Here is a 19,902-nt window from a genome sequence, read left to right on the forward strand (position 1 = left end):
TATGAACAAGAAACTGTATTAGCCTTATCTGCGGATGTTTGAAAAGTCCTGTAGTAAATTCACAAATTCATCGTTCCGGTTCAATATGAGTAATATGCATTGGCTGTAAATAGTTTTAATTGTATCAAAAATGCTAAAAGTACACATTTTACTAACTACACGACTTTCCCAATGATTCCAAATGACTAACTTGGAGTGATATTCATGTGCATTAGCCCTGGCCTCTGTGATGGAGTGGTTAGCACATCCGGGAGTTCGAATCCCGGCATGGATGCTCTTTGTGAGTGTCCGTTCATCAGTTTCATCATACAATTCATCCTCAGGCGGAGCACAAAGGATGACTCCTTAGGTTAAAGAAAGAACATCAAAATCATCTCACTTAGGATTATCCACCAACTGCAGAAAACACAAAAGAATGTCTTCCGCCTGTTCTGCACATGTGTCGCAACAGGCTGAATTGCTATGCACTACTACAAAACATCGTCATTATTTCCCTAGTTTACAGCACCATACAGGAGAGATATCCTGCTACTCGATGTTATAAACTATTCCATATATGTTGGTCATAGGCCTGTGCACGTGCGGGGGAGGGGGGGAATTGCTTCAAAACAACAACCTGAGAGTCTTGCCTGAGCAAAATCCAAAACATTAATGATACTTGGGATGTTGTAAGAAGCATTGACAGTATTTATAAACTGACCAAGACAAATAATGGGCAGACTGAAATTCAAGATTACGAACTCATTCTAAAATATCTCCATAATTGATCGATTGATTTGGTTTATATTAATTTGCTTTTCTGCCACCTTTGGCTAATCGCGAAGATGAGGATGATAGCTATGATGAAATAACAAATGACACCATTGTCTAGGTCAGGATATAAACTCGAGACATCTGGCGCCTTGGCAATCTTTGCTAACAACATCACCACGGAGTGTTTCGTGTATCATGCAATATCAACAATTGCAAGGGACACGTAAGATACGGGAAATCCACTAACGAACAAATGTAAATAATGCGCAAATGTGCAATACGAGTGCCCTTTACAGTTCAGCACTTGACATAAGTATGCATTTCTTGGCTTTGGTTCTTAATAAGCACTAGTTTTAATGTGTGAATTTTGTTCATATCTACGCTACGATGCCAGGAGTCTTGGATTCGAATCCCGGTTTGAGTATGAATGTTTGTGAGTGTCCATTCATCAATTTCATCATATCATCACTCATCCCCATCTTCGCAACTTAGCCAAAAGTGGCACAAAAAGTGAAGTAAAATAAAGCAAATCAATCAATCAATGAATCATTAAATTAAAAGAGCCTTGCAATTTTTTCCTTATGATTGATTGATTGTGTGTTTTAAGTCCATTCTATGCACAGTAAGGCTAATTGGGACTGGAGTTACAGTTTAAAGTGGGATCCGCTTCACAGGGTATCGAACCCGGGACTCCTTGATTACAAGTCGACGACGCTACCACAGCGCCATCGGGGATGCCTAATGAGACGAACACGATTAGCAATAACGGTAGCACAGATAGGAATAATTTTCAAATAAATTGTAATAACATTACAGTCTGCGTGTTCGAAACGAGGCAGCAAACACATCATGTTTACATTTGTTCGTTCGTGGATTTCCCCCATCTTACGTGTCCCTTGCAATTGTTGATATTGCATGATACACGAAACACTCCATGGTGATGTTGTTAGCAAAGATCGCCAAGGCGCCAGATGTCTCGAGTTTATATCCTGGCCTAGACAATGGTGTCATTTGTTATTTCATCATATCATCCTCATCTTTGCAATTAGGCAAAGGTGGCAGAAAAGCAAATAAAAATAAACCAAATCAACGGATCAATTATGGAGATACAGTGCGTCCATTTCGATCTGCAGCCGAGAGATCGGGAGAAACGTGGCGGGCGGCGCTGACGGAGATGCCGACATTTGAGGCCTGTAATGCCCGCTTATTTTTGTGGACATCTTGCAAAACGAGCACTAACCTGTGTTATAACACGCAAAAGTTCTTCTGTAATTCTTCCAAGTTCCACCCTTATATACACAAATAAATACGCTTTAGAAATGATGTTAAGAGCCACAGATAATACTCTGTAAAACATTTTAATCATAGTTTTGACCAGTAACGTCCTGCTTAAGTTTATATCCTTGAAAGAGTTTTGTGTCGATGGGGATCGTTTGGAGGTTTCAAATGTGCAACACTGTATCAAGATTACGCTGCAGACGAACCGTTAAAAGCTAATGGTGTTCGTGAGCTTCCTTGCAATCCGAAATCTCCTAGCTCAAGTTTTTTGTTCCTTCGCGACTACAGAGCTGTGAATATAGTGGCAGGCAGATGTAAACCAAGAGCGTGTTAATTTCGTACTGTGCGTAAGAGTGTTATTCTTGGTTACTTGCCATTACTTGTTTGTGTTATTGCAGTGTGTATGTGTGTTGTGTCAGTCAGACGATTGGAATGCCAGCCGCAAGGTTCACGTTAGAACAAAGAATTTTTATGTATGACACTTACGTGAAAACAGACTCGTGTCGAGACGTGTGTAGGCAATTTGTACAGAAATTCCCAGGCGTTTCACCTCCACATAGAGATACGGTTAGACGTCTTGTCCTTAAATTACGAGAAACTGTATCGTTAAATTTTAAAACACCTAAGCAAAAACGACGGATTCTAACCGAAGCAAAACTCGATGAAATTGGTGCAGCGTTAGAACGTTCTCCAAACAAACCTCTACGCCGTGTTTCACAGGAGATGGGCATGTCAAAATGATCAGCACATACAGCCACTAAGCTACTAAAATTAAAACCATACAGAGTTTCTATAGTGCAAGAATTACGGCCCCCTGACAACGTAAGCAGAGTAAATTTCTGTAATTGGGTTTTGCAGAATATTGTAGATGGTATTGTTGATCCACAGTTAATAATTTTTTCGGATGAGGCATGGTTTCACCTGCATGGTCATGTTTGTTCACAGAACAATAGATACTGGAGCACTGAAAATCCCAGAATAATACACGAAGTTCCGTTACACGATGCAATAATTAGTGTGGGGTGTGTCTTGGTCAGTTTATAAATACTGTCAATGCTTCTTACAACATCGCAAGTATCATTAATGTTTTGGATTTTGCTCAGGCAAGACTCCCAAGTTGTTATTTTCAAGTCGTCTCTCTTAACGAGGAACGCTAGTGGCAACCCTGTCATGCGCCCCTGGTAGTTATATCAGAGCAAGCGTTTGCTGTGTTGGGTTGCATACGTACAGGATAGATTTTAAGCTCTTATAGCGCAGAAACTAAGAGCTTTCGAGGTAAACTTTATAGGGAAAAGTTACTTGTTTTAATGATATCTACCAGCACCCAAGCGTTGTTGAAAGAGTTTTGCGACACCCTGTATAATATACACACGTGTGCGCGCGCGCGAACACACACATATATATATATATATCACATCAATGAAAAAATCTAAAACAGTGAGATAAAATGAGGTTTTCTTTCCCGATCTCACTGAATTTTCAAGGCTTTTGCCCCCCCCCCCTTATCAGAGAGTCTGTGCACGCCTATGATGTTAGTACCTTCTTCTAATAATAAAAACAAATTAAAATAACTGTAATATTAAATTAATAATTAAAATATTAATTAATATTGTTATCACATGAATGGGAAAAAGATGGCATATGAATAGGAATATAACCGCACATATTCATTATCTAGCTCATGAATAGTTCAGATCGCTTCAATTTGTATAAAAACAACTGCCCTGGCAAGGTGATTGTGAAACAGATAAGGAATTGAATATTGTTTGAATAACGAAAAAGGATGTTAGATCCATTTGACGAAATGAAAAGCTCTTAATTTAATATTTAATCATATTACTTAAGTAGTGGGGTGCATAAATCTTATTTGATACAGTCATCCAAAGTTGTTTGACCCCAATGTAATCCTTCCCTTAGAATATGTTTGACGGAAATACACGTCTCTCGATTATACGACAGATGCTAAACAAAACAAGCATATTTACATTATTTAATTTTAGTACTTCGTAAGTCTCTCGTAGAAGATTCGGACTCCCTGGACACCCCACCTCCCCTAAATAGTCCTTGGCTCTCAGTTGTATTGCGATGTTCGTCAATGTGTGTTTTTCTCGTCTATGGTTTTTCTTCTTTCAGACACTCGGAAAAAGTTTTGTCTTGTAACAGAAAACCTGTTATGGTCAGACTCTTGAGCGGGAGGAGAGTAGCGGACAGGGAACCTTGTGGTCTGCTTCTTTCGACAGAGCAACCCCTCCCTCCAGCAAAGGTCTCCCATGCAATGGATTTGCCTTCGAAGGGGGAAATGGAATCAATATTGGCAAGACTAGGAAGAATAAATGACATCTGTCCGCTGCTTTTTTCGAGCGAAGCTGATACGGGCTCTTAAAATTGTCATGTTCTTGCAAAACAACGGTGTGGTTGGAAACACTGACCAGGGGTTACATCATCGAACGCATGCAACATTTTGTTCACGTAGTAGAAGGACGTAGAGGCAACAGCTTTCATGCACTGGGGAGACATTAATCTTCAAAAATCTATGATTTACCGGCGAAATAAATTAAGCGATGGGAAAAAATACTTCCACGACCTTTCAAAAGTGTACGGAAAGTCAGTTCGGTAAGTACTTTCTCCTGTAAAATTGAAGAAATACGTATGCATATACATACACCTTACTGAAGCACCTTAAACAAGTATATTTTTTCATTACATGAATTTTTGTACATTAAGACTCTTTATCAAAAGATATGTCCAAATACAGGAAAATATTGGATTGAATTACATTGATTTATGTGATCGTACTTTGTATTGTTCAGCTGGAAATCAATAACAATGTGGCAGAGAAATAAGTATTAATGTGTAAAAGAAGGATTGAAAATTTATAATTGATGCTTTCTTTTTCAGGATGCTGTTACAGCAAGCCTCTTTTGGTGCAAGGAGGGCGGGCGTTTGTGTGGCCGGGCGTTCAAATGGTTCAAAAGTAAGTAAATTGTGTTTTCAACTATTTGATTTAAACTTCAAACTAAAATAGGTTCTTCAGGTACTCATGTTTTCCGCGAAGTTGTTTTAAGTAATTTTCTTTCTGTTAGTTTCAGTAGCCACTCCCACTGCCATCATCCTCATTGGAATTTGACGATGGTGGCAGTTGCTACTGAAATTAATAGAAAGATAATTACTTAAAATAGCTTCGTTAAAACGTGAGTACCTGAATTATCTATTACCGCATCTCTCATTCCCATGGTATGAATAAAATAGGTACATGAAAGAACTTAACCTTTTGGTGCCCAATCCCATTTTCACATGTAACCCCCTTGATGCCCAAGCCGATTTTGAGCAAAATGCAGAGTTTCAATTAAGTGAGTGTAGATCGGAGGCTAATTGCCCTAGAGAGATGAGTGATATACCGTTGTACGCGGAATGAACCAGAGAGTCAGACTATATAAAATTTAAGCAAATTCGGCGTATATGTGGTGGGGGGAGGGGGCTAACTCTCAAAATTCCAAAATTTCGGGGGAAAAAATTTGGTTCCCCCACCCTCCCCTCAAGAAAAAAAGTACATGACAGTGTCGACATGCACATGGAAATGATCGCTGACATGTAAGGAACACAAAAATATTTGCATTATTATCATATGACCAATGTAGCTTGAGTTGTACCCCCAAAAGGAATGGTCGGCATGCCGCTGATTCAAGCTTCAAAATGCAGCGGTACCTTGAAATGACTTTAGCTCAGAGAATATTTGCCCTGGAGATATGAACGATATACCGTTGTACGCAGAATGAATCACAGATTCAGACGATATATAATTTATGCACATTCGGCGTATATATGGAGAGGGAAAGGGGGAAATCCCCTGAAAATACTTTTTTTTAAAAAATGGGGTTTCTCCCCCCCCGCCCCCCTGAAAAAAAGGATATGAAAAGTTCAAAATGCATATAGAAATTATCGCTGGCATGTAAGAAACAGAAAAATATTTGCATCATTGCCGTATGACCAATGTAACGCGAGTGGTACCCCTGAAACGAAAGGCTTGTACACCACTGTCTCAAGCTTCGGAATTGAGCGAAATGCAGAGTTACATTGAATTGACTACAGCTCAGAAACTAAATGCCCTAGAGATATGAAAGATATACCATTGTACGCAGAATGAATCACAGATTCAGACGATATATAATTTATGCACATTTGGCGTACATATGGAGGGGGAAAGGGGGGAAATCCCCTCAAATACTTTTCTTTAAAAAAAATGGTATTTCCTCCTGCCCCCCCCCCCCGAAAAAAATGTCAAAATGCACAAAATGCAAAATTTATGCAAATTTGGCGTATATATGGAGGGGGAAGGGAGAAAACCCCCAAAAATTATTTTAAAAAATTGTCACTTCACCCAAAAAATGTCCTCGCACTTGGGCACAAAACGACACCTACGCACAACATTCACGGACGAAATGCTAGAACGCAGTGAAAAATGAGCGCCGATTCTAGCAGCTGGTTGAAATTCTATTTTTAGACAATGCAGGGTAACCCCTGTTGCAACTTGTGGACACGTGTGCTAAAAAAAACAAAGGTTTCCTTCAGCGCGCTTCGAAATTCCATATTCACAACGCAGATTCAACAACCAGTCTTCCCTCTCCCCCCACCCCCTGCCCCCTGCTTGCGACCTCATGGAAAACTTTCATTTTGACATCGGATACTGATAAACAAGCTTCCTTCGAATGCCGTTAACAGGAGGGAGTGAAAAAACATTGATTTAGAACAACAACAACAAAGCCAGTCTTCCTTTGTCGGCAAAAATTTGACCTTGAAAAGAGACGCAAAAGAAGTACCTTTTCCCACCTTTTCCCCTCCATTTTCATGAAGACAAAAAAAATGCAAAAAAAAACATTTTTGTTAAATACATGTGTTAGGAACAATATAAAAAAAATCGAAATTCTAGCCAAAAATAGAAAAGTTATAACGTAAAAACTACGACCTTGACACAGCGTCTCGATCGAGATGCTTGGTACCGGGAGGGTTACATTTGGGTATCTCGATCGAGACGCTTGGGTCCCTAAAGGTTAATGCACACAGGTTAAACTATATAATTTATGTCCCTCTTTTTCATGAAATTCCAGTAGTGTTTACATGTCGACAGCATGGTTCCCACTGGTGTGGAAATGTCAGGGAAATCAACTGAAAAATGAAAAGGTTTTGAAAAATTGGGAGAATTGTGTAAAAGTATTGAAAGTCTTGGGAAATGTGCTCGTCTGCTTGTGGAGATTGAGGCCCTAATGATTTTTTTATTTTACTCTTGTTCATTTATTTTAACATTGTGGAATAAAATTAATTTTTTTTTAATAGTATGCAAAATTGAAGACATAACACTTGTTTATTACTAGGATGTGGAATTTTACCCATTTGGCCCAGTTTGTGCCATGTGCATTCACGTATTGATGTTAACTGATATATTGTTCAGGAATAAAACAAAAGTTTTTATGTCTTATTTTCCTCCCTCCCAATGTTAGTTATAACATTTTAAAAACTATGTTTTTATTAGACCTGAATTGTCCATTCCAGGATATCCTTGAACACGATGACCCTCCAGGTTGAAAGTCCCACGGTGTACACAAGCCAAGGAGTACCCATTTCCGTAACAGGGATTGCCCAGGTATTTATCTGTATGCATGAATGCAACATGTAATCAAAATTCATATTTTTTTAAGGTTGAGAAAGCTATGTGCAACATGGTTCTTGAATGTGCTTTTTAGGTAATGTTATCACACAGCTTCGCCAACAAAATTAAAAAATGAAAAATATTTTCCATACAGTTAACATAATAATTAATAATATGAATAATAAAGGCAAAGCTGCTTCTGCACATTGCAACATGTCGTGAAGACATGTAAAGTTAGGGCCATTTTTGTCTATATCAGTAGATATGTATAGAGTACACATGAATCTGTGTATCCCTAATATTTGCCATTTCCTTAATTACTTGCATATACAGGGTGTATCATAAGTAATAGCACAAACTGACACATTAATAGAAGGAAAAGGTCTCAGTAAACTTGTTCTGCAAACAAGCCATTTTCGAGATAATTGCGAATGTGTGGTTACAAGCTGCCACTGACTTCATTGTTTGTAAATGTCATCCTAGTTGGTAAAATTTACTCTTCGTTGCTGTAAGGTTCCATTTTCACTAAGCAGTACAGCACAACTGACGTGACTCCCACAGTACGATTAGACTGTGTACTGATTGTATCCATCCTGTTTGATTACAACACCACCTCTCGGAAATTTTCTGTTTTGTAAACAGAGCAAACCTCGGTATGCAGAAGGAGTAAAGCACTCAGTATTTACAAAATGCAATCAGTGACTGCTTCTAACCACACATTCACACACATTATTATCATTTTAGCCACTGGGACGACGTTGACATAAAATGACGTAGGTGGCAGCTTGTAACCACACATTCGCAATTATATCGAATGTGGCTCCTTTGCAGACCCATGTTTACTGAGACTTTTTTGCTTCTATTATAGTGTACTTTCAACTGTTTCAGTTTGCGCTATTACTTATGATACACCCTGCACATACCTTCATCAAAGCATGAAAAACATTTTGCTGAAATGTCCTAATTTCTTCACTGCAGGTTAAAGTCCAAGGGCAGAATGAAGAGATGTTGCTGGCTGCATGTGAACAGTTCCTGGGGAAAACTGAGCGTGACATAGAACACACAGCTTTGGTCACCCTGGAGGGCCATCAAAGGGCAATCATGGGGAGCATGACTGTGGAAGTAAGTATGCGAAATGTAAACAATGTGTAATTTATATTTGCACTTGAGAAGAGTGCAGTTTTTAAATTATGCAAATAAAGTTCTGGTATAAAATTTACTGATAACTATACAGCTTGCCATATATGACTGCCAGTGGACCCGTATACATGGTTCACATTGGAGAGTCACATGAGTGAAACAGCCAATCCACATCACTGGTATTGAAGATGCTTCTGTAGAAGACATGACTACCAGAAATTTTGGCAGTGTTGCTAGTCTGTTTTCCACTGTATTCCTCTCAGTCTGTGGGCCGTCACTTGCTATATGTGTTGACATTTATAGTCCTAGGAATCTATGGTGAATGCCTATTTTATTATTTTATGAGGAAGTGAAAAATACCTTTAGATGTTTCACATAAAATTAGTTATACCGAGAGAATTTTAGAGTGCTAAAATTCATTATATTGATTCTGAACATATTTTACAGTCTCTTTTTTCTTCACATAGAATTGTTACAACATTCTGAAGTATTGTTCAGTGTTGGTTATCGGTTTTGGCAAATTTTAGATCAGTACTTTATCGGCATTGCCCACAATTTCATGTAGATCGATGCCTATAATATACTGCTCATGCCATACCATTTCGACATTTTGAATTAAATGCTAAAATCATCTCTCGCTACTAATTGAAAATGGCATCAAACTCTAAATACAAGCCTGAAAAAAAAATCTATGTTAGATTTTGAGAACTTGAAGGATATAGGAACAAGTGGTTAAATTATTAATATATTTTTTTTAAAATGATGAAGTGACAAGGGTTGGTCGGAATGTAATGGAACAGCCCATACATAATTATAGATCTAGTGTAAAATAAGCCTACGGCTGTGCCAATAGTGATAATGACGATACTCAGTACTCTTTCTGATTCTTACTGATATCCCCGAGTTCGATACCCGGTGGAGGTGCATAGTGGGTCAGATCCCACTTTAAACTGTAGGTCGAGTTCCGATTAGCCTTTCTGTGCATAAAGTGGACTTAAAAGAACAATTCAATCAATCTTACTGATATCGATGCTTGGAAACTGTATTAATTTAAAGTTATTCTAAATACTGATATTATTACGTAAGTATTCCACTGCAGAATTTCCTTTAAAATATTCGAGAATTACATCAGATTATTTAATCACTAAATAGTTGGGGTTTTTTGTTTTGTTTTTATTACTGTTGCAAAATGATTTGCACTCTTTCCAGGATCATTAGATTCCACAAATGTGTTACATGACATTTTGTGAACCCCAAGGAAATGCCAGGCAAGTGCCAGTAACAGTGATTCAGCATTGGCAGTTGTTTCGGCCCAGGCATAATTAAGCATAGTCATTTATCAGAACGAAGGGAAAAATCTTTAATTTTCTCAAAATTGTCTTCGTAATAAAATAAATCTGTAGAAAACTTTTTTGTATCTCTTACGTTCACATATTTGCTGCTAATTGAATAATTCCTTTTTGTAGGAAATCTACAAAGACCGAAAGAAGTTCAGCAAGCAAGTGTTCGAAGTCGCCTCCTCTGACCTGGTCAACATGGGCATCACAGTTGTTTCCTACACACTCAAGGACATCAGAGATGAAGAGGTGAGAATAAAGTTCATGTATGACATTTCAATGTAAGAAGTTGTTCTCTCATTCCAATTTTATGAGCTGCGTTGTCATATTTGTGTGTGACTATAATTGAATTTTAGTACTGCTTGCTCAAAAGAGCTCAAAAAATCAGTGGAAAATACACCTTTAGTGAAAGTGGTCCTTGGTTCGATCCCCAATAGGAGCTCCAAAATTTTGATGTTGACCTAAGATTGTGAGGACAGTTGGGAAGCTACTTGAAATCAACAGTACCAGCCTTTGCTCTCCAAAGATGGAAGTGATGATATTTAACATGCTGACCACTCAGTACCCAAAGCAAAGCTACCTGGTAGGCTTTGTCCTCAAAGGGTTATTGTGTCATGGAGTTCAGCTTTATTAGTTTATGTTACTCAAACGATGGTAAGAGGCATGGTTGTTGATAATTAACCAAAATTTTATTTTTGAATTAGAGCATAACATACCCCTTTTGTGAACGTTATTAAGAATAAGTAATGTAAGTTATTAGTATCCATTTACTTTTATTACTGGTTTTGGCATGTGTTTTAAATACAATATAATACAATAATACGTATTACAATGTACATGCTAAATGTATGAACGAAAAAGAAAAATGGGAAGCTTCAGGAGAAGATAGATAAGCTGCAGATGAGATGGTTCAGACACATGAAGAGGATGGATGCAGAAAGACTACCGGTAAGAGCTTACAATGCACAAGGAGTAGGAATAAGGCCAAGGGGGAGACCAAGATGTCTGCGGAAAGAGCAGATAGTGGAGAATGTCAGTAAAAGAGGACAAGATTACAACACCGTGGAAAGAGAGGAATGATGTAAGACCAGGAAAAAATTGACAGGCTTGACTTCTATGCCGATGCAGCCAGAGGCAGGAAACTGTGAAGGATCATGATGATGATGAATGTCTTTTAAAACTTCAACAATTAATAAACTTAAACTTACATTAATTTTTTATTTGTCTTTTAAAACTTCAAAAATTACCGAAGTTAATCTTACATTGATTTTCTTTATTAGTTTTTAGACAACTCAGGTGAGGTTAATACTTCTGAAGGGAAGCAAATCATTTACTCATATGTTCATTGTCAGTTTCCAGTATCTCATAGTTGGCGCAGTCCAGTGTCCATAAATTTTGAGTTGATTAGCTTTTAGATTTGAAGTCCACTTTATAGACTAATCGGGACCGAGTCCATAGTTTAAAGTGGGATCCGAACCACTATTTATCTTCACTGTGTGTTGAACTTGGGTCTCTTTGATTACAAGTTGATGATGTTACCGCGATGCCATTTGGAAAGCCTGGTGTGCATCCATAAAAGTATGTATAATAAACTATTTGTTAATGTTTTGTGTAAAATGTTAACACAAAATAACTTTTTAATATTACAATTGTTATTATTTTTCACCTTGCATTTTTGGACAATTTATCTGAAACTTGGGAATTATATCAGTTTTATGTTGATGAACAGTAGCCATGCAGTAGAACCAATAGTAAATGTAAGTGGTTATATATTGTTATATAAAAGTATTTGAAGTTGAAGTTTTGTTGTGGACTGATGTCAAAAGCAAGAAAAAACCAACAGTGGATTTTTATATTTAAATTTATAAGAAGAACTGTGTTTTGAAGGTGAGGCTTTAACTTTCAATATTTATACACTAAAGACTGTATTAGTAAATAATCAAGGGCCAGGTACCTGAAATAGGTGGTTTATAAGCGTATCTGGAATACGCCGAGTGGCCAGCTTCCAATATAGATTTTATGAGATACTATCACATTTTTTCAATAACGCTTTGTACCGTACACAAATTTATTTTTCTTGTTGTAACCAAGGTTGCCTACTACATTTGGCAAGAAACTATCTACTCTGTCTTTATTTATTTATTATTTTATTGTGACTATATATTTTTAATTTCATCACTCCAGGCGTTAACTTCCTGGGCATGCTTAGTAAATTTGCTGAAACACATGGAGGGTGTTAGGGGGAGTATAAATCTTGATGGTGACTAAATTCCAGTTGTATGTCTTCTATCTTCCTTTAGTTCCGCCTATCATGTCTCTCTTCCATAGAGATATGTAAATATTCCAACAGGTATCTTGTCATGAGGAAGTGCGTATTACTCACTATTGAATACAAAATAAATACGTAAAATAGTATTAAAACTTTTCAAACTTACGTGAGTGAGTATATGTTAATCCGGACGACGTTTCGGAGGTTAATACTTCCTCCTTTCAGGTCTAACTAGATGTCTAGACACCAGACATGGTGTCATGTGAAATAGTGTTAAATAGGGACATGGTTAAAGGAATCGGTAAAAAACACTTAAAAATCCTGGTTATTAAAATCGTAAAAATCCCTATCCAGGTGAAACATTCTAAAAAATACTCATATTCAAAACTAAAAGACTAAAAACAAAACCAGGTGCCCACATGGCAGCCGAGGAACTCCCGTCCAGCAGTAAAGTGAAGCATGTTGGTAATGATACGTAAAATAGTATTAAAACTTTTCAAACTTACGTGAGTGAGTATATGTTAGTCCGGACGACATTACCCACATGCTTCACTTTACTGCTGGACGGGAGTTTCTCGGCTGCCATGTGGGCACCTGGTTTTGTTTTTAGTCTTTTAGTTTTGAATATGAGTATTTTTTAGAATGTTTCACCTGGATGGGGATTTTTACGTTTTTAATAACCAGGATTTTTAAGTTTTTTTACGCATTCCTTTAACCATATTCCTATTTAACACTATTTCACATGACACCATGTCCGGTGTCTAGACATCTAGTTAGACCTGAAGAAGGAGAAAGTATTTACCTCCAAAACGTCGTCCGGTTTGACATATACTCACTCACGTAAGTTTGAAAAGTTTTAATACTATTACGTTACGTTTTTAATATGCATTTATTTTGTAGGTATCTTGTACTGACCTTTAGTACTTTCACAGCTCGCGACAGAAGAACTTTTCTTTTCAAACGAACACGACTTCACTCCTTAACAGTTAGCAGTAAATTGGATTCCTTTCCAATAAAACTTCTAATCGCACCATAGTAATGACACTAAACTTCACGATTGTAGTCTCAGCAGTATTCCATTTAGTTTCATTTAGACTTGTTCCAAATGGTTTACTAAATTTTCACACCCAAGTGCAAAAACTGAGTTCATGTATCGACGTGGATCTTACTCGTACCAACATGCAGCTTGCACTGTCTTATGAGCAACACACCTCAACCGTCCCTGAGAAAAAACGTTAACAGCTTTTACCGCCTTTTTTTCCTCCAGTGAGGGCGGGTCAAGTTTTGTAGGGGTTCGTCAAGATCGTTACAGTTACTTATGCTACATAACTGACATAACATTTCCGTCATTGGACAGAAACCCAGGGGCGTGCCGTGACCTTTCGTGATAGGCAAGCGATGGGTGAATTTTTCGTTTCGGTTAATTATAACAATTTCAAATATAATATAGGCCTAGACACATCCCCATTTACAATAATGTGCTTAATGGTGACGTATCGGGCTTGAGTGTGTGATGTGCATACATACCGTAAAATCAAATCTTCGCTGCATGGTTTGTAAAGAAGGAAAACAGCTTTTCGATATAACTTTTAAATTCCAACCATGAAGAAAATTATGATTTACCTGACATTTGAGGGCAACTATAAATTAAATTATGTTCTTCTTTAACCCTGAAAATAAGGAACATCCTATTAGCGTAAAGTTTTGATATTAAATAAACGGACGGGTTTCGGTTTCTTACTTGGCTAGAATTATGAATCATGACTTGTCTTCAGTTACTGAATGCAAGCGCAGATGTGATTCTGCGAACGTTCATGTCTTTGCACTGCATTATAAAAATTGCTCAAGTCACTCACCGTAGCCTGTACAGTTCCATCAGTGGCGTGCTCAGGATTTTCGAAAGGGAGGGGTTATGTATACTTTTTCTTGGTAGTCAGCCCTCATTTTTTCATATTTTCCTACCTTTGACGTTCTTTTTTAGGAATACTTGGTGAAAACCCACATCAACCCCCCCCCCCCTTGGGCACGCCACTGAGTTCCATGGTCCTACATTTGTACTGAATAAAACGCATGGCGAACAAAATAATTTATTAAGATCATTGCTGCCACATAACCAGATAATATTGTTGTACTGAGATGTTTTAAACTGCCTAATGAAAACTTTCCCATCTTTCTTAGTTGGTTTGGTTATGAACAATTCAGGACATGGTCGCTCATGGTTCACAAGCTCCAACCTTTCACCTTATGTTCTCGAAGTGAATGGTTTTGAAAGAAGGCCCCTAATAATCAAGTCCTTACCTGCAACACTGCAAATCGATGGCTCGTCTGGTATGTCAACCATGGCGGAAATTTTCAATGTAGAATCATACTTTTACATCAGGTACAAAAACACTACACGAAGAACAGAAAAACACAGCACAATATCACAGTAAAAAACAACACGCATCCCAGCACCCACGCTTCTTCCGTTTCACCCTACCTGCAGTTGCAGTGTTACATACCCTCCATATTTCCGAGTAACTGACTACATGACGGATATGTTCAAGTACCGGCTGTGATTTTATTTCTTATAAATAGCACACGACTGGTGATCACTGGCTAGCTTCATAATGTAATTTGTTAATTACTATAGAGTTTCAAACATGAAAATCGTACCGCGTGAGGTGGTGCTACAGATGCGCAGAAAATTCTGGAAGTTAGCAACACTTGTGGCCCGTGTGGACGAATTCTTTCCAACACCCTTGCCAAAGACAGATGCGGTCTTGGTGTTGCTTGCCCTCGGCCTTTTTTCTTCGTGAACGGGAATGGACAGTGACCATGCAAGAACTGCATAAGTCACTCGAAAAGCGGGGAGAAAGGCGAGCAGTCCTCTTCTTCTAACGCGGTCAGTCGTACCGCATCGCCCAACGTCGTCAAGGGTGCAGCCGGTTTATGTTTCAAGCCAATAGAACAGGAAATAGGGGAAATGAAAATTCTGTAATGTAAATATCTTATAGTAAATAAATTCCATTCTAAGGTATATAAAGGCATTGAAAAACACGGACTTAAGATATCAAAAGTGTTTTAAAAAACAACGCAAGTGGCGCTTGCCCCGCCTTTCCTTACCGCACGCTTCTGCAGAAACCTGATATAAAACCTCTTAGTTGGTGACCATTGATTGTTGATTCATTTTCGTTGATAATTGTACTTGTTTGATTCCAATGTTTGTGAAGCTTCATGCATCTTATCTAAGAACATAACCACCAAGGAACAGAATGGTATTTGCATTGGACGAACCATGAGCTCACAATCACTCAGGGTTCAACGGTTGCATGTAGGTACCATTAAAGGAAAGAATTCTGAAATAGAAATTTGTTCAGTCTACTCTTCTCCGTTGTTCAACTCTGAACATGGTGAAGCTTTTACCACCATCATGCATCCCAGACTTTTCTGCTCACACACAAGCACACGACTTCATAGTTACAATAATCTTCGTCCTGAAGGTGCAGTTCAAGTGTCTGAAATGTTGGAATCAAAAAACATTCATACTGGAAACTTGCTGTTTTATTTTGTGGCTTGTTTCACAATGTGTTATGGAACTGAAGTAAATAAGTATTACTGCATTTCCCACCCTATTATGTACAATGTATAGTGAAACCCCTATTTTACGTTCCTGGATTAAGTGTTACACTTTCTTTCCCTGAAAAATGCAAAATCAAAGTTCACTGTAATTGTAAAATTTGGTTACTTTGTGTAATGCAAAATAACTTACATGGAATCATGAATAGTATAGGATTCTGCTGCTTAACATCATAAAAATTAAGGGAATAAAGAAGTGAATCACAAAATTTGGTTTCCAATAATGCTTCTGAATTGATTGTTTAGTGTACAAAACATAGTGTGACAATTTGTTTCAAGTAAGCATAATTCTTTATGCTCATATAAGCTAATCAGGACTGGACAGTTTATAGTGGGATCCGAATCACTGTGCCTCCTCACAAACATTGGAATCAAACAAGTACAGTTATCAACGAATATGAATCAACAATCAATGGTCACCAACTAACAGGTTTTATATCAGGTTTTTGTCCAGTGATGAAAATGTTATGTCAGTTATGTAACATAAGTAACCACTTACATTTACTATTGGTTCTACTGCATGGCTACTGTTCACCCACATAAAACTGATGTATAATTCCAAGTTTCAAATAAATTGTCCATAAATGCAAGGTGAAAAATAATTACAACAATTGTAATATTAAAAAATCATTTTGTGTTAACATTTTGCACAAAACGTTTACAAATAGTTTACTATACATACTTTTATGGATGCACACCAGGCTTTCCAAATGACATCGTGGTAACATCATCAACTTGAAATCAAAGAGACCCAAGTTCGACACGCAGTAAAGACAAATAGTGGTTCGGATCCCACTTTAAACTATGGGCTCAGTCCCGATTAGCCTATAAAGTGGGGATTCCACACTTTCCACTATGCCATCAGGCCTCCCCGATGGCACAGTGGTAGCGTCATTGCCTTGTAATCAAGGGGTCCCGGGTTCGATACCCGGTGGAGGCACAAGTGGTTCGGATCCCACTTTAAACTGTAGGTCCAGTCCCGATTAGCCTTACTGCGCATAAAGTGGACTTAAAACACCAACTCAAATCAAACCAAACCACTATGCCATCAGGAAGGAAAGTGTGGCAAAATATCTTTCAATTACCTAATATGTAATTATTCAATATTGTTTAATATGTAGCTTCTTTATATATTCTAGGAAAAATAGATTTATTTGATGGAACCTAAAGGATATAAGATAAATATGTATGTACCCAGTTTGCGGTAGGAAAATCTGTTCACAGCGAATATTTTGTTTTGTGGTTTTGAAACATATTGAAATTAAATCAGGAACAGCCATTTTTAATGGAAAATTGTTGGAAATTGTGACAGTTATATGTTGTGTGGCAAACTGAATAAGTAATCATAAGGCTATTGTAAATCTTCTGTAAGAACAAAGTCAAAGAAAACAAGCACACGTCTTGTGAGAAATTCTGTTGGTTATTAGAATAGCAGCTGTGTAGGATTTTTTTTTGTAGGAATATAGTGCTTGCGATAAAGCCATACCACTCAACGTAGCGGCTGTATTGAAGTAGTGGGGCCCATAGTATGAGCTGTAGATCTATGACCAATATATACAAGATCAAAATATAACAACAAGAACTAACAAAGGAAAGGAATTATATCTCGGAATCATACAGATTTGTTTACATTAAATTCATTCTCACAGTGCTGGAGAAAGAAATGTCGACCAAAGATTGATTTTCTTAAACCTGAAATCTAGGTTTGGTATTGTACACAGCTATGCATTTCTCACTTTTTTAGTTGTTTTACAAGACATGAAAGGCTATAGAAGTCCAAAATATATTACAGCATTAAATATCTGGTATGGATTTCCGATTTCAGGTTTGCATTTAATTATGTATTTACCACCTTTACTTTCAGTCATAAAAAAGTTTGAGTTTGTTTTAAGTCCACTTTATGCACAGATAGGCTAATTGGGATTGATATTATGCCACCAGGACATACATTACCACTATGCATTTGGAGGCACCAACATTTTGAAACCATAAAATTTTATTCAGACCTTAACTAGTTTTAGTCTGGAATCAGATTTTAGTTCTGAAGGAAGCCATGGCTCAAGATAGTTTTTATTAAACCAGAGCCATGACTAAAGGTTTCTGCTAAAACTAACTAACTCCCTAGCCTTCTTAAACCCGAAGATTCATGGCTGCAGCAACACAGGCCTTCCATCTTTCCCTATCTTGAGCAAGTTCTATATACTCTTTTCCATCCCTACCAATTTCCCTTAGGTCCATCTCAATGTTGTCCCTCCATCTTCGTCTTGGTCTTCCTACAGGTCTCTTACCATCAGGTTTCCCAACAAGAATCCTGTAAACTCCTCTTTCCTCCCATTCGTGCCACATGGCCTGACCACCTAAGTCTTCTTGATTAAATTATTCTAATAATATCTGGACGTGAATACAAATGATGTAGTTCTAAATTATGTAACCTTCTCCACTCACCTGTCTCCTCATCCCTTTTAGGTCCAAATATTTTCCTAAGGATCTTATTTTCAAATACTCTCAATTTATGTTCCTCTTTCAATGTAAGGGACCAAGTTTCACATCCATATAATACTACAGGCAAAATTACTGTTTTGTATATTTTAACTTTTAGTTTCTTAGATATTAAACGAGAAGACAAAAGTTTATGAAGAGAGAAGTAACATGCATTTCCTGAATTAAGCTTACTTTTTATTTCCTCTTTAATATAATTTTCATTTGTTAATATTACTCCTACGTATTTGAATTTGGAAACTGGTTCAAACGAGTTGTTATCAATAATTAGATTTTGATTATTACCTAACACTTGGTTTCGGCCTGTAAGCATATATTTAGTTTTCTCTTTGTTAACTTCCAAACCTATCTCTTTAGCAGTTTTGAAAAATATTTTAGCATTATTCTTAATTGTATTCACATCATCCCCCAGTAAGTCTACATCATCTGCATATGCTAACAACTGAGTCACAACATTTAATTTTAGTCCTTCTTTAGTTTCTTTTACCTTCCTAACAGCATATTCTAAGGCAAAATTAAAGAGCAATGGAGATAATGCATCTCCTTGTTTTAACCCATCATGAATTGTAAATTTGTCAGACATATTAATGCCCACATGAATTTTACTTTCTGTTTCACTGGTGCATATTTTTATCATACTAACAAGCTTCTTCGGTATTCCAAACTCTACTAATATATTATATAATTTATCTCTTTTGACCGAATCATATGCTTTTTTGAAATCAATGAATAGCTGATGGACATTTTGATTATATTCCCACTTTTTTTCAAGTGTCTGTCTGATGTGAAAAAATTGATCTGTAGTTGATCTGTTACGTTTAAATCCACATTGATAATAACCTATAATTTCATTAGCATATGGGGTTAGTCTTGTTAAAAGAATGTTAGATAATATTTTATATGTTGTTGAGAGTAGAGAAATTCCACGGTAATTATTGCAGTTCATTTTATCACCTTTTTTAAACATAGGAACAATTATGGATTCTTTCCACTGTTGAGGGATTTCTTCTTTATTCCATATTAAACAAATTAATTTATGAATTTGACATATTAATGAATTTCCACCATATTTAATTAACTCAGCTGGTATTAAATCAATGCCAGGTGCTTTGTTATTCTTTAGCTTTTTAATAGCATCCTTAACTTCAATCAAGTTCGGTTCTGGAACTAAAGGTTCTGCTGTGTGGACTTCATTTACTTCTGATTTATCTCCTATATGGACATTTAAAAGGTCATTAAAGTAGTTCTTCCATCTATTTAGAATATCGCTTGGGTCAGCTAGAAAATCACCGTCTTTATCTTTTATCAATTTTACTTTAGGTTGCCACCCCTTTCTAAACTCATTTACACCTTTATATAAATCT

At 37.1% G+C, this 19,902-nt stretch overlaps 1 protein-coding gene across 1 annotated transcript in view; it reads left to right on the forward strand.

Annotated features, from left to right (window-relative positions):
* The window catches only part of LOC145977869 (flotillin-1-like), a 49,539-nt gene that overhangs the window by 9,213 nt on the left and 20,424 nt on the right, over positions 1 to 19,902 (forward strand). Inside the window, exons 2-5 of the mRNA XM_083110202.1 lie at positions 4,930 to 5,005; positions 7,579 to 7,669; positions 8,654 to 8,797; positions 10,282 to 10,401. Coding sequence (XP_082966328.1) covers positions 4,930 to 5,005; positions 7,579 to 7,669; positions 8,654 to 8,797; positions 10,282 to 10,401 — 431 coding nt within the window. The remainder of the gene's footprint in view (positions 1 to 4,929; positions 5,006 to 7,578; positions 7,670 to 8,653; positions 8,798 to 10,281; positions 10,402 to 19,902) is intronic.

Source organism: Lepisma saccharinum, chromosome 23, assembly GCF_977018435.1.
Source record: "Lepisma saccharinum chromosome 23, izLepSacc3.1, whole genome shotgun sequence".
NCBI lineage: Eukaryota > Metazoa > Arthropoda > Insecta > Zygentoma > Lepismatidae > Lepisma > Lepisma saccharinum.